The following is a 13,315-nucleotide window of genomic DNA, read 5'->3' as shown; positions in this document are numbered from 1 at the left end:
GTAATAACTGCCGTGTCTGTTTCTTAGCTTTCCTTGGTATAAAGGCTTCACAGTAGTTCTGTTCAGGGACTTGACAGCTAAAGTCTGGTGGTAGCATTGACACTCCGGGCCTGCCTGGAGATGGAGGAGAGCTGTTCGTCTCCCTGCCAGGTCAGACTGTTCCCAGACATTCTTGCTCCACAGCGAGCATGAGAGAGCACAACAGCATCTGCTGCAACGCTTTGAAAACCCCACAAACCCTCTGCACTCCATTAAGGTGAAGTTAATCAACATTTATTTTAGTTATATTCATTAAATGGTACGCTTAAGTGATCACCATTTCAATAACACACATTAAAGAATCTAAAAGCTAATGGTTTTTAAAATAATTTGGACCACAAGGTATTTGTATGAGTCCGCCCTCTTTACTTCCTCTCCCTGTATAACAACCAGGACAGAGGTTTTCTGATGTTGAGCTTCAGGTGATTGTGGTTGCACCCTATGACAAAGCTAGCTAAAAATAGTCTCAATGGCTTGAATGTAACGGATGTTCATTAATATCAAAAAGTTCCGCACTAGAGCTTTAAGACAGCATGTTTCTCACAGGAAATGATTCACTGGAATCATACATGTCAATATAGTGATAAATTCCACTTAATACCTTTTATTTACATTCCTTCAACATCTACTCAACACATATTTTATGAGTCTGTACAGACATAGATGTAAACTACACAGGCATACAAGCACGGGCGGTAATTCTAGTTTCAATCTGAACTGCTTTTCTACTCCAGAGGGAGTAGAAAAGCCTCTAAATCAAACCATATCATCTAAATCAATCATCGCCTCTGAATCAAACCATATGATATAACAATTGGGAACAGGCAGCACCATCATATGTTAGCAGTCAGTAGTGCATACTATTATATCAGAACTGTACGTATAGAGGCAGGTACATGCATTTACACTCAGGGAAAAAATCAAGGATGTTAACCATTTAAAAAAAAGCAGAATATCTATTTTCATCCAGCCTGGTCTCACAGAATTCCGTGAAATGATCACGAACTGTTAACACCGCATTACGTGGTGGTGGCACGAAATGTGTGAAAATTCTGTGTGGCCACCACAGAAAACAATGCCAATGTAAAGTCAATGAGAAGGTAGCATTAAGAGTGACTACAGTAGCGAGTAGTATGAAAGCCCGAAAATCCGCGTAGGGAGGTTGGTTGGGGTGGTGGATGGGTCAAACACAGGACTTTCACCCAGGAGACCGGGGATCGTGTCCCACGTGTCACGTTTCCTAAACCCAACCCTTCCCGTTCTTCTTTTACTAAACCCAACCGTTAGCGTTGCGTTATTGTTTTCCTAAACCCACCCGCCCTGTTCTTCTTTTCCTAAACCCAACTGTCTGTCCCGCGTGTCATGGAAACGTAAGTCCACCCACGACCTTTTCCTTAACTTAAAGGTGCCCTGCCATACAAAACCGTTTTTACTTGCATTTTTTTAAATATGTTAGGTCCATATGTGTTTGTGTTATGTTGTGAATGTGAAAAGCCACTGAAAAGAAATAAGCAGAGAAATCAGGCCAGTTACAAAAGCTGGTCAGTCTGACATATTGCCTGAGATCATTACTATTCATTAGCTCGCCCAGTTGCGCTGGGTAAAAAATTCTTACAGCCAGGCTCTCATTGAGTAGCTGTTAGCCAATCAGATTCAAACAGTTTAGCTTGTTGAATATTAATGAGAACTGGCAGAAATCGAGCTGAGTCTTCCTGTAGGCTTTCTATACCATGTTAGAATTGCTTGAAACAAGGTAACCAAGGCATTTTTTCCACAAACAAATGTTACAGAGTCCATGGTAGAACTTCAGACATTACCACAAAGTAATAAAATACGTGTGGCAGGGCACCTTTAAGGGGCCGTGTTCATTTCACGGAATTCTTCCGTGGGCCCATCACGGAATTTTCGGCGATTCTGTGAAACTGGCAGAGATTTTGAGTTAAGTGACCGTGTTCATTTCATTTCAGTTCTGTGAGATCAGGTTGCAGCAGGTTGTTTTTATCAGTTGTTTTGGTTCAGTAATGTGTGTTCAGTCAGGGCCCTTTGACCCTGACTGAACACACTGAAAGAGCGCAGTTTGACCAGTAATTACATCTCCAATCTTTATATTTTCTCAGGAAAGTATAGCCAGCTCATTCTTCTGCTCCTCTTTCTGCTAAACATGCATGACTTCTCCCAGTTGCCTGATGAGCTGTGCCAGTGTCTCCATGTCGTGGTTGGCCCTTTCCAGCAGCTCGTAGCGGAGACTGGAGATGTCCTGTTTGATCTCCTTCAGTTCACCTGATGATATGTGGGACAGGAAGTGAATCAGTGTCAAATTGTGTTTCGTAATTCGGCAATCCGGACAAGAGAAACACTGTATCTAGAACACCTGCTGAACTCACCTTCATTTATTTCATCGTTGTCTTTATCTCTCTGTGCTTTTAAGATGTATCTTTTGATGAGGCGATTCATTATATCCTGTAATGAAGAATAGAGGATTTAAGTCTTAAACTGATGAGCTTATTGTTGAGATTCAGAGTTAGTTAAGGAAAAAGAACGGATGCCGACTTTTCCCAGTGAGCATGTTTGATTAAGATCAAGATTAAGTGATACTTTTTTGATCCCGCAAGGGGAAATACATATTTTTTTTTTACTCTTTTATACATTATGGTTTTACTTGACACACTTCATTGGTGCTTAGATATATAAACAGCAAGTACCTCAAAGTGCCCTCTAGATGTGAGGTAGCCTACTAAAATAAGTTTAAATAACATTGGAATATTATGTTCACCTGTGTATATGTACAAAACTTTAATTAATACTAACTACAGTTATGAACAGGTTAATCAGCATTAGTAAATTAATAATGCTTTACTTGGTGACGACAAAACGATCCTTCCACACTCAGATCTTCCTGTTGCCTCAACTAAGATTAGAAAACAACATAAAAGAGAAGAAGCAGTGTTAATGCTTATCTTAAAACATGCTTTTAAGGGACACTCGTACACCTGCAACTTATAAATGTGACACAAGAGGGCCCTGTAGATCAGTATCAAAGAATATAGGTCAACTTTACCAGACGTATTAGAAATGTCTCTAGCCATTCATCTACATTCAACAAAGTATATGTAGTCATTTCCCTGCTTGAAATATAATTTGTGTCAAGGGCTGTTACCTCACCTTGTTAAGCTCCGGCTCATCATTTGCATTTTCTTTGCTTTTGCCTCTAGGTACATCCCAGAGAAATTCCCTTATCGCCAGCAAGAGGGAAACCACAGACCTGGGGCTGGGGACCAGGTTGAAGGGCACAGGCAGTGTGCCGCCGTGCTCAAAGTAAGAGAACCAGAGCTTAGCTCTGGCAAACTTCCACTCAACATCAGCATCATCCTGCACCCACATAAAGAAACGGTAAGGAGGGGTACAAGCCAGGGGAAACATCTGATGAGCAACAGGAAGTTCATCCATCTGCATTTCTAATGTGCCACTTTCATCTACTCATCCACATTTGTTCATTAAATCTGCAATATTATTGTGTGACCTACATATACAGCACATATTATATATATTAAAACTGAACTGAAACTTGACAACTTTGGCAGTAAATCAAAACGTTGATTGACACTTTTGTCAAATTAAATTATTCCCAAATAATTGTAGCCTGGAAATCCAGACCCAAATCCGAAATATTAAGGGTCTGGCATTGAGTAATGAAAATGGCCCAACTCGAGGGGCAGCACCAAGCATGCATTTGAAAATCTCACTGCACGTAGTTGGATAACACTACGACCAATCACAACAATACATGGGGTGACGTATCCAGAGCCCCATACGCTTAGCTACCAGCGGAGCTAACTGGTAGATTAAATTGTCGTCATCTGTTTAGCTAGCCTCTGGCCCGCCTATATCAGATACACCAATGTGATTGGTGCAGCACGGCTACAAGAGCATAGTTAATGAGCATCATTACTCAATGCCAGAGTGACTCGCTGAGCAAATTCAAATTGTGCTCTCGCGAGAACTCTGGATTTCCAGGGTAATATAATTGTGGTCTTACAACAAAATGGTCATTATTATCACTATACGATAGCCCTGAAAGGACAGGTGGAAAACAAATGCGGGCAATATTTGCCAAAACTTCATTTTATCTCCCACGTAGGACATAATATCTTAAAGTTTATCTCCTAATTCTCCTCACGATATGATTTCATCAGACTACATATCATCACTGTTAAATCCAAATCGGAGCCTATGCACAGTTTCATCATGTTTGAGAGTGGATATTTGTAGTTAACTGAGAAGGTAAAACCTTTTGTTTATGCTGCATTTGGTTGAACTTTCAATTCCCTTTGTATTGTTCACTAGGTGCCTCATTCTCCATGGCTTTCTCACTCTCAAAACAGCCTAATTAAAGCTATAGTGCGTAGTTTCTGTTGCCCCCATGAGGAATTCTAAGTAATGACAACAAACCTGTCGGCGCATCCACATAATGCAAGCGCTCCGTGATCACGCACAGCCCCCACCCCACCTCCACGCAATTGCTAGTAGCCAAGGAGCACACGGAGGATTAAAAAAAACATGATGGACTCTTCTGAAGATGTAATTATCTTCACTCCACGGGATAATGTCTCCTAATAAGGAAATATACTTTACGATATTATCTTCTAGGAGAAGACATCTCTTACGTAGGAGATAAACGTTTGGCAAACATTGCCCACATTTCCTTTTTTCACCTTTCCTTTCAGAGCTTCCGAAGCTTCTGTATCACTGTTAGTATACAAGATTAAGGCATACCTCAATTTCTTGGAAGGAGCTGTTGAACATGGCAATGAGCATATTCAGCAAGACAATCACCATGATGAAGTTGTACACCCCGTACAGAACATAGCCAGTATTCTCAATGAACTTATGGTCGATGTTAAGGACCACTGATTTCACTTCTGACAAGCCAAAGATGGCCCAGAATAACGTTTTGAAGCTCTCTTCCAACCTGGAAGAATAGAGAAATGGGAATTGAATAAGTGTAGTGCAACCAATGTTGCATCATATTCATTCAGCACAGATTGTATCCAAAGGCACAATTGGAAAATATTTAAGAACACTGTCAAAATCTTTACTAGGCAAAAGCATTATTGCAACAGTCTCTAGTCGACACTCACGTTGTGAAGGCGTCGTTATGCTTGGCTCCGAGGTAGTGCGAGTACAGCGTGAACATTCCCACCATGAAAGCCACGAAAACGGTTATGAAAATCACCATGAACTTAAAGATGTCTTTAACTGTTCTTCCCAGAGAGATCTGCAAAGGCCCAAAGCTCTCGTTGGCAGGAAGGATGTATGCAATGCGAGAGAAACTCAGCACAACTGCAATTGCATACAGGCCTTCAGAAATAAGCTGTGGGTCGGAGGGCATCCAGTTGATTCGAGCTGAAAAACAATGTTTAAACACTGTTGTTTTGGCAGTTTTCATGGCTGTAAACTTACACTTCATTTAGATACCTCACAGGGAACTACATTCAGCATGAGTATTTATTTGTTATGAATTAGCTAGACAGTTGAATACGTTACAGTTTTTGGTGTTTTAAGCCCCCAACGTCGTCTTCCAGGCAGCACTGTCTGGAAGGCACTAGGATTAGGCAATGGTTAATGTTACGGTTAGGTGCCTTGAAATCGATGTTCGCAGCGCTGCCTTGAAGTCAACATTGGGGGATTAAAACAACATCAAGCATACGTTACACAAATTTGGTGGGGCACTTATTTCTTTATTTTTATGGATTTCATGTTCTAGGTCTCAAAATTATGAAGATGAAAAAATAATACGGTAAAGATGAATACTCAGATCAATACTTTAATACTACTAATTTAAATTTATATTTAGTGTAACTGATGCAACCGAAAATGTAAGTTATTTTTAAGAAGACTTAGATTTATGGAGTGGACAAAGGCATTATGCTATAAGGTAGCCATTGAATATATTGTCCGTTATGGCAACATAGCTTGGTTTGGTAACCTGTCAATTAAGCTAAAATTGCAGCTCCAAAACTTGATAAAAAATGGCTGGAAAAAGAATTGGCCAGCACCCACCAATTCCTCTTAAGGAGATCGTTGAGGAGGCGGTGAGGAGACAGGGTCTTAATCAGTACTCACCATTATGGTTGTAGAATGTGCAATATCTGGTAGGGCACTGGTGCAATATTTTGAATTTGATAAGGCATTGTGCAGTTGTGCACTGGGGCATTGTGCAATACATAAGTTATTGATCCTAGCATGATTTAGGGGAAATGTGCAATCTGGGTGGAATTAAGTACAATATGAGGGGGAGGATATTCTGTGGGTTTACTGTATGTTTATTATGTTTATGTGCGATGCGTCACCATTTTTTGTTCTCTCGACTGCCCAAGACAAGACATTTCTCCTATAGGAGATAAAGGAATAAATAAAGGCTTATCTTATCTTAAGTCTGAACCAGGAAATCCAGTATAATATTAATTTAAAATTTAAAATGAATACAATAATAATTATTAATATTCAAGGTCATATAAACTAATTTAATGAATCTACTGATAATATATGAGTTCTATGGTGCACACTTACCCAGCTGGAAATACTGTATCTCAAAGGGCAAGGTCTTGTTGGACAGGTCCGTGTAGTGCTTGTCAACGTAACACTGGGCAGAATATGCATGCCAGAAAGCCATTAATCTGGCAATGAAAGAGGTCATGAAAATGGTCAAAATACTAAAGTCCAGAAGGTTCCAGGGTTCTGAGATGTATTCCCGGATGTCCTGCGACCAAATATCTCTACATTCTTCCCAGATCTTCCCTGTAGGCAAAGGAAATCACACATTTGGTTGACAGTCACACTCTTTCTCTTTCAAATGAAGCTATGGCTGATATGATTTGAATATGTTTGTATAAATAAGGCTTGAATTGATAGTCAAATCACATAGGATTTACTGATTCCTAATACAGGCAAAGCGTGGGTGATATGGCTCCAAAGTCTCGCCTGTAGAGATATGGGAAAGTGTCACCTTGTCTTTTTTGTCTTTGGAAAGTTATTACCAGTCTGATTTATTATGGTAGATGGCATAAGAATACATAATAATCCATGTGGGCAATATCCTAGCATGATAGATGTTTGGGGGTTTACAACTCTTCAATGGCATGTCATATCCTTGACCCTGCATGCACAGCAGAGTGTGTGTGAGTGACAAAGAAATGGGAGAGGAATACATTAACATAATGGAAAAGATATACTAAACATCATAGAAAACGATTTGACAGCTAGTTGTGATTGTATACATGGCATGGGATAGGGTGGTTTGGGGGTGGGGGATGTTAACACTTATGACCTATGACCCAGGATATGATGAGAATCTCCATCCAGGTGAAGGGGGTGGTCTTCATACGAAACAGTTGTGAGGGGTGATCGTGGGTGGTCATGTTAGGCAACAGCGACGTTCCCTCAAAGCGGTCTGCCGCGTTCAGGACCAGCAGGCATAGAAATATCATAAAGGAGGCCGCATGGGCCACAAACTTCAGGAACGGTCCACACATGAGTTTCCCTATCTGACACAAGTCAGAGAAAGGCAAACAGAACAACGTTTGACTTTATTTTGAGCTGCACCAAAGGGAATTCACATTTCATGGGCACAGCCTCTGATCTGAATATCTTAAGACCAAAAGACAAAAGTGTCTTCTATAAAACAGTAGGTAGCAGCATGGAGCAACATTAGAGTCATGTCACTTTTATTTTCACTCTGTTAGAAGGGTTAAAAATGTTCTCGAAAAGAAAAGACAAGACAATGAATGCTGAATCTAACCCTTAAGTAAGTTACAGTAAAACTTAGAATTACTTTTTTCGGAACTAACCTTACTTGACGGTGCTATCCAGTGCATGAAGGACAGGACAGGCAACCCAACAGCGACACCAAGGACTAGGAGGATTTTAACAGCTGTTGTCTGCTGACGGAGTCCAGACAAGTTCTCGTACCAGATGGAGAGGAGTTGCTGTTGGCAGTTTGGATGTGCCACAAACTGAGAGGAGAGGAGAGGAGGAGAGGAGAGGAGAGGAGAGGAGAGGAGAGGAGAGGAGAGGAGAGAGAAGGATTATTTGCGGACACAAGTGTGCAAGAAAAACACAAGTTTGAAAAAGATAAGAGATGAGATAAGATAAGCCTTTATTGTCTCCTATAGGAAAAATTCATCTTGGGCATTCGAGAGAAACAAAATGGCGACACATTGCGCATAAACACACAATAAACTTCAGTGCTTCAATTAAAATCTAATAAACCTCACACAATACCCCCCTACCTTTCCTCACAATCACAGAAGAACAGAAGAAAACCCACATCACATCATCCCCCTTGTATTGCACTTCATTTTGAAAATGATTGCACATTTCCCATACTTTATAACATAGCATGTATTATATATATATATATATATATATATATATATATAAACTATTGCACCAGTCAGGACCATCAGGCATTGCGCATTCTATAACCATAATGGTCAGTATCACAAATATTATTTAGTAGTATTAGCCAATACACACACACACACACACACACACACACACACACACACACACACACACACACACACACACACACACACACACAAACACACACAAACAAACACAAACATCTTATCTCTTATTATTCATTAATTTGATTGAAAGCGGCACAAATGAGAATTTATACCTGTTAAGCTTGTAGTTTGGTAACCTGTACCTTCTGCCTGAAGGCATCAGCTCATACTCACTATACAGGACGTGATTTGGGTCGTGGGAGATTTTGAGACCCTGTTTCCCCACCGCCTCCTCCAAGAGCTCCTGAAGAGGAGTTGGTGGCATTTGTCCAATTATTTTTTCAGCCTTTTTTATCATGTTTTGGAGCTGTGATTTTAATTTAATGGACAGGTTACCGAACCAAGCCAAAAACAAGTGCAACTATTCTAATCATTAAAAAATGGAATTGCTTTTCTCACATGCTTACCTTTTTAACTTCATATTTTATTGCAAGTTTTAACCTGATGAGGTTTTGTCTGCCGACGGTGTCCGAGCTTTGACGTGATTCAGTGTCCCCATTTAAGATGGCCTTCATCTCCTCTGTGTTTCGACACAGATCCAGGAGTCCCACCACAAAGTCTTTACACTGCATGGACAGTTTCTTGTAATCATTCTATAACGGACAAAGGCAACCTATCAACCAATCGATAGCACCCTATTCTTATACAAAGTACTTTCATGAATCACTAACACCACAAAAGTCAAAACCTCAAGTCCTGTCATAACTGCATCTTTGAATCAACATGATATGCATCTATTTTCTCTGTAATTCTAGTACAGGGGTCAGCAACCTTTACTATCAAAAGAGAATTTTGTTTTTTAAATCTGTCTGGAGCCGCAAAACATAGCTGAGCCTTATGATGAAGGTAACACAGAGCCTGTCAACAATTGCTAATAGTTCTAAATGAGCATTCATTAAATGGTGATCTTTGTTGCCATTTTAATGGCCCCGTCTTTGGGGATCTCTGCAGAGAGGGGCAACATTTAGAGCAGGGACCTTCAACAGGGGGTCCCGGACCCCTAGGTCAATGCAGGTGGGCCTCCAAATTATTGTTAATTTTTGAAAGTTTCTTCAATGAATCCAACATATTATTAGAAAATATAAATCCTCACTGAAGATAGACTTACTGGCCTATAAGTAAGGTAGTCACTAATGTAGCCATCCAAAGATGCAGTTAATCCTAAAGATTAACTGTGCCACATGTATGTTTTAAAATGAAAACATGATTTATAAAATCATGGCAACAATTATAAGGCTATTTTAATAGCTTATTATTCTATGCAAAAATGGTATGTATAAAGGCATTAGGGTGCCCTACACGTTATTGTAGGCCCAGTTTAATATGCAACTTCATTGTATACATGTAGTATGGGTCCTTGGCTTAAAAAACATTGAAGACCCCTGATTTAGAGGATAAGGCACCAGGCCGTAGAGAGACGTTGGCTACGACGCACTTTTTAGTTGAATGAAATGTAAATTGATTATGTAAGAATCACTTAAGGCCTACAACAATGATACATTTAAATGTTAAAAATAACCGTTATTCATTTCAATATAATTTTTTGTCAAAGCTATAGGGGGCAACTAGAGAGGGGCTTAGGAGACGCAGGTTGCAGACCCCTGATCTAGTATAAAAACAGGTATGTTGTTTTAAATACTTCACCTTGAACTCCTTCTCAATGTTGGCCAGAACTGCCAGCTCATTGCTCAGCTCCAGAGCCGCCATCACTGGGTCTTCATTGGAGAGGGACAGATACGCTGGACTGGCCAGACATCTGTATGCATTGATGCGGGATTGTGAATGGCTAAAGGAGTCACGCCTCTGCTGCTCGCTGCAGGCCCTGCACTGGCAGAAGTAGTCATGGGGCCGCTCTACACGGGCCCCCTTCATAAGCAGTATATGAACGATTTCATACTCAAGGCACTGAGAGGCCAAGATGATGGGAGTGATGTCATGAGAGAAACGTGTGCCGTCCGCATCATAGGCAAAGAAGTCATCGTTTGTGTCCGCCTGGCTGGGACTGTTAATCAGCCTCTGAGCATCTCCAAAGGCCGGATGGCTCAGTATGGCCTCCACTATACGGATGTAGCCTTTACTGATGGCTAAAAGCAACGCGTCTCCTATTCTAGAGAGCTCTTTCTTCCTAAGTAGGAGCTTAGTTACCTCGAAGTGCTCATTGACAACTGCCAGCTGCAGTGCATTCTGGCCCATGTAATTCACACAGTTGACATTGAGGTCTGGCAGCTCCTCTAGCATCCGCCTGACTTCTGGAAGGTTGCCATATTCTGCAGCTTCTAAGAAGAGTTCCTCTGTCAGGGAAAGGCAGGAGGAGGGTTGAGCGTGGTACAGGTAACCGGCTCCCCGTAACGCTTGTCTCCTGGGTTTGGCTACAGCCTGCTGCTGCTGCATCGTGGCTCTCCCTTCATTGCTCCACCTAAACACAGGTAAGCATATGGCTGAAGACCTTATCTTTGTAAATTCATTAAAGTTGCAGTAAGTGATGCTGCGCAAAGACTGTTGATATTTGAACTCCACTGCCAAACAAACAGAACCCCCCCTTCAGAAGATAGACAGATAACTACTGGCCGGCTGGCACATTCACATGCTGCCTCCCGCATCCGCCCTCCCACCATCAGCTGTTGCTGATTGGCTGGAATAGTGTGGCTTGGCTCGTGCACTCCTTTCTGTTTGTTTTCCATTTACACAGCCCTGGCTGTGTATTACATAACACCAGTTTTTTTTCAGTGCGCATAGAAAATAGAGAGCTAGGTGTCCGTGAGGAGATATTCGCTGAATTTGACAAAAAGTGTATTGGCTTAACATCACATACTATACTTAATGTATGCCAAAATATTAATGTATAAAAATTCCACTCTCAAAATCCAAATCACACACCGGGTCATTTACCTTTCTTTCTCTTTTACTTCTTTTAAATTTCTTTTTCTTACGAAGCAGAAACTCTACTTTGATTAGTCTACTGGTTCAGATAAATTAACATCAGCTCCATTTTATATCCATATTTTTCCAAAAAAAGGCCTTGGGAATGAGACAGCAGTGACCTAAGGTAAGGCGAGGCCACTTTGTTTGTATAGCACATTTCAGCAACGTGGCAATTCAAAACATTAATAAGCAGTAAAACATTTGTTAAAGAGAATTTAGAAACAGCTAAAATTGAATAAGACAGGTATGAAATAAGTAATGAAATGCTTCTCCCTGTTTAGATGAAGTAGTGAACGGACAGCTGGTCTCGGCTGATTTATAACTATAATGTGTGACACCACCCACAGACTCATCATCTGCTCTCCTGCGTTTCATGGCCTGGCACTGTCATCCACTCAGCCACTGCCTGATAGTTAACCAAATACATGTTGCATTCCTGGAATATTATACAAGACATGTCATCAAGTGTTTGATCCTTCCAGTTGCAAACTTTTGTTCACTTTTATTTAAGTATGATGTTATCTCCATTCATGACCATACTACCAAACGACAGTGACCATTTCTAATACTAATTCTATTTTGTGTCACTGTCGAACGAGATAATCTACTTTCTGTTCACTAATTAGATTTGAATAATGTGGTTATCTCAGGAGCTAATTGCTTCTTCACAGATAATGGCGGATGATGACGACGCCCCTTCATTCAATCATAATTAGTGTTAATACGATTTTGCATAACTGAGAAATCTGATGAGTGCACGCAGTATGACCTACAGAATGTGTTCTAATGCTGTTCAGCCATGGAAAGTGCAAAAGATCAGAACTTAAATAGATGAATATGCTGAATGATTGCTGTAATGTTTTTTGCCTTTCAACTGACATAGGTAGCTATTCCATATACATTTACCTGCCTGGGTTTCTGAGAATTCCTTGTTGTTTTCTCTATTTCATTATGGCAGGTAACTGGGTGATACTGGGAGATGGAAAAGCAACAAAAAAAATTGCTGTGGCAGAATAGAGTCCAAGCTGGAAGTACCATCACTACTTTAATGATACTGTACAACGTAGATAAGATTATTCTGAATTTGCATGTGATATTAACACCAAACTTAGAACAAAAGTCACATCTAATCACTCAACGTGTAGGCTAGAGCAGAAGACATCAGTGTATATATGACAATGAGAGGCACAATAGGAGATTTAAAAAGAAATGGGACATTGGATAGGATGAGATCCCTAAGTATCAGTCTCACATTGTTGGTCATTTTAGCAATATCCTGGGCTTGAGACTTTTTCTTAGAAGCTTTACACACACACACCAATATTTCTCATTTGATTTTTGAAGGCAATTATATGAAATTATATTCAATATGCATGTTATTTGTGTCACATCATTAATATTCCAAAGTCAAACAGGATGGCCCACTCACCTCCTCACAGAAGACTGGTGTGCCAAATGACTTCATTTTCACTTCATTAAGTTGTTACGAGCCGAGACTACGTCCAGAAGCGAGCAGCTGCAGCCCATGTCAGCCTCCAGACCACCTGTCTGACTCCCTGCGTCCCACCCATAGACTGCATATGTAAAACTGGTCCCACCTTGGGTCTGGATGGCTCTGGATGCTGACGGTGCTGCCTCTGCACGCCCAGTGGGCGGATTCTAGCAGCTTATAAGGTGTGTTTCATGACATAGGATATTAGCATTTCTCGAATATACTTGGGTCCTGTTTTCGAGGTTAGATTCAATGCTATTCACAGTCCTTTTGTTGCCCTCTACAGAAAACA

The 13,315-nt window shown here is 40.7% G+C and overlaps 1 protein-coding gene across 1 annotated transcript; it reads right to left on the bottom strand.

The window, feature by feature from the left end:
- Positions 1-2,174: 2,174 nt before the first annotated feature.
- trpc6b (transient receptor potential cation channel, subfamily C, member 6b) lies at positions 2,175-13,079 on the bottom strand. The gene is given in 11 exon segments (XM_028573703.1): positions 2,175-2,319; positions 2,424-2,654; positions 3,264-3,408; positions 4,813-5,008; positions 5,178-5,442; positions 6,610-6,837; positions 7,367-7,583; positions 7,887-8,051; positions 9,017-9,202; positions 10,254-11,025; positions 12,961-13,079. Coding segments are annotated over 10 exon segments (2,505 nt in total). The 5' UTR covers positions 11,001-11,025; positions 12,961-13,079; the 3' UTR covers positions 2,175-2,194.
- Positions 13,080-13,315: the final 236 nt, after the last annotated feature.

The sequence above is a fragment of the Perca flavescens genome, chromosome 3, assembly GCF_004354835.1.
Source record: "Perca flavescens isolate YP-PL-M2 chromosome 3, PFLA_1.0, whole genome shotgun sequence".
NCBI lineage: Eukaryota > Metazoa > Chordata > Actinopteri > Perciformes > Percidae > Perca > Perca flavescens.
The sequence above is the reverse complement of the archived record's forward strand: the minus strand, read 5'-3'. Positions and strand labels throughout refer to the sequence as shown.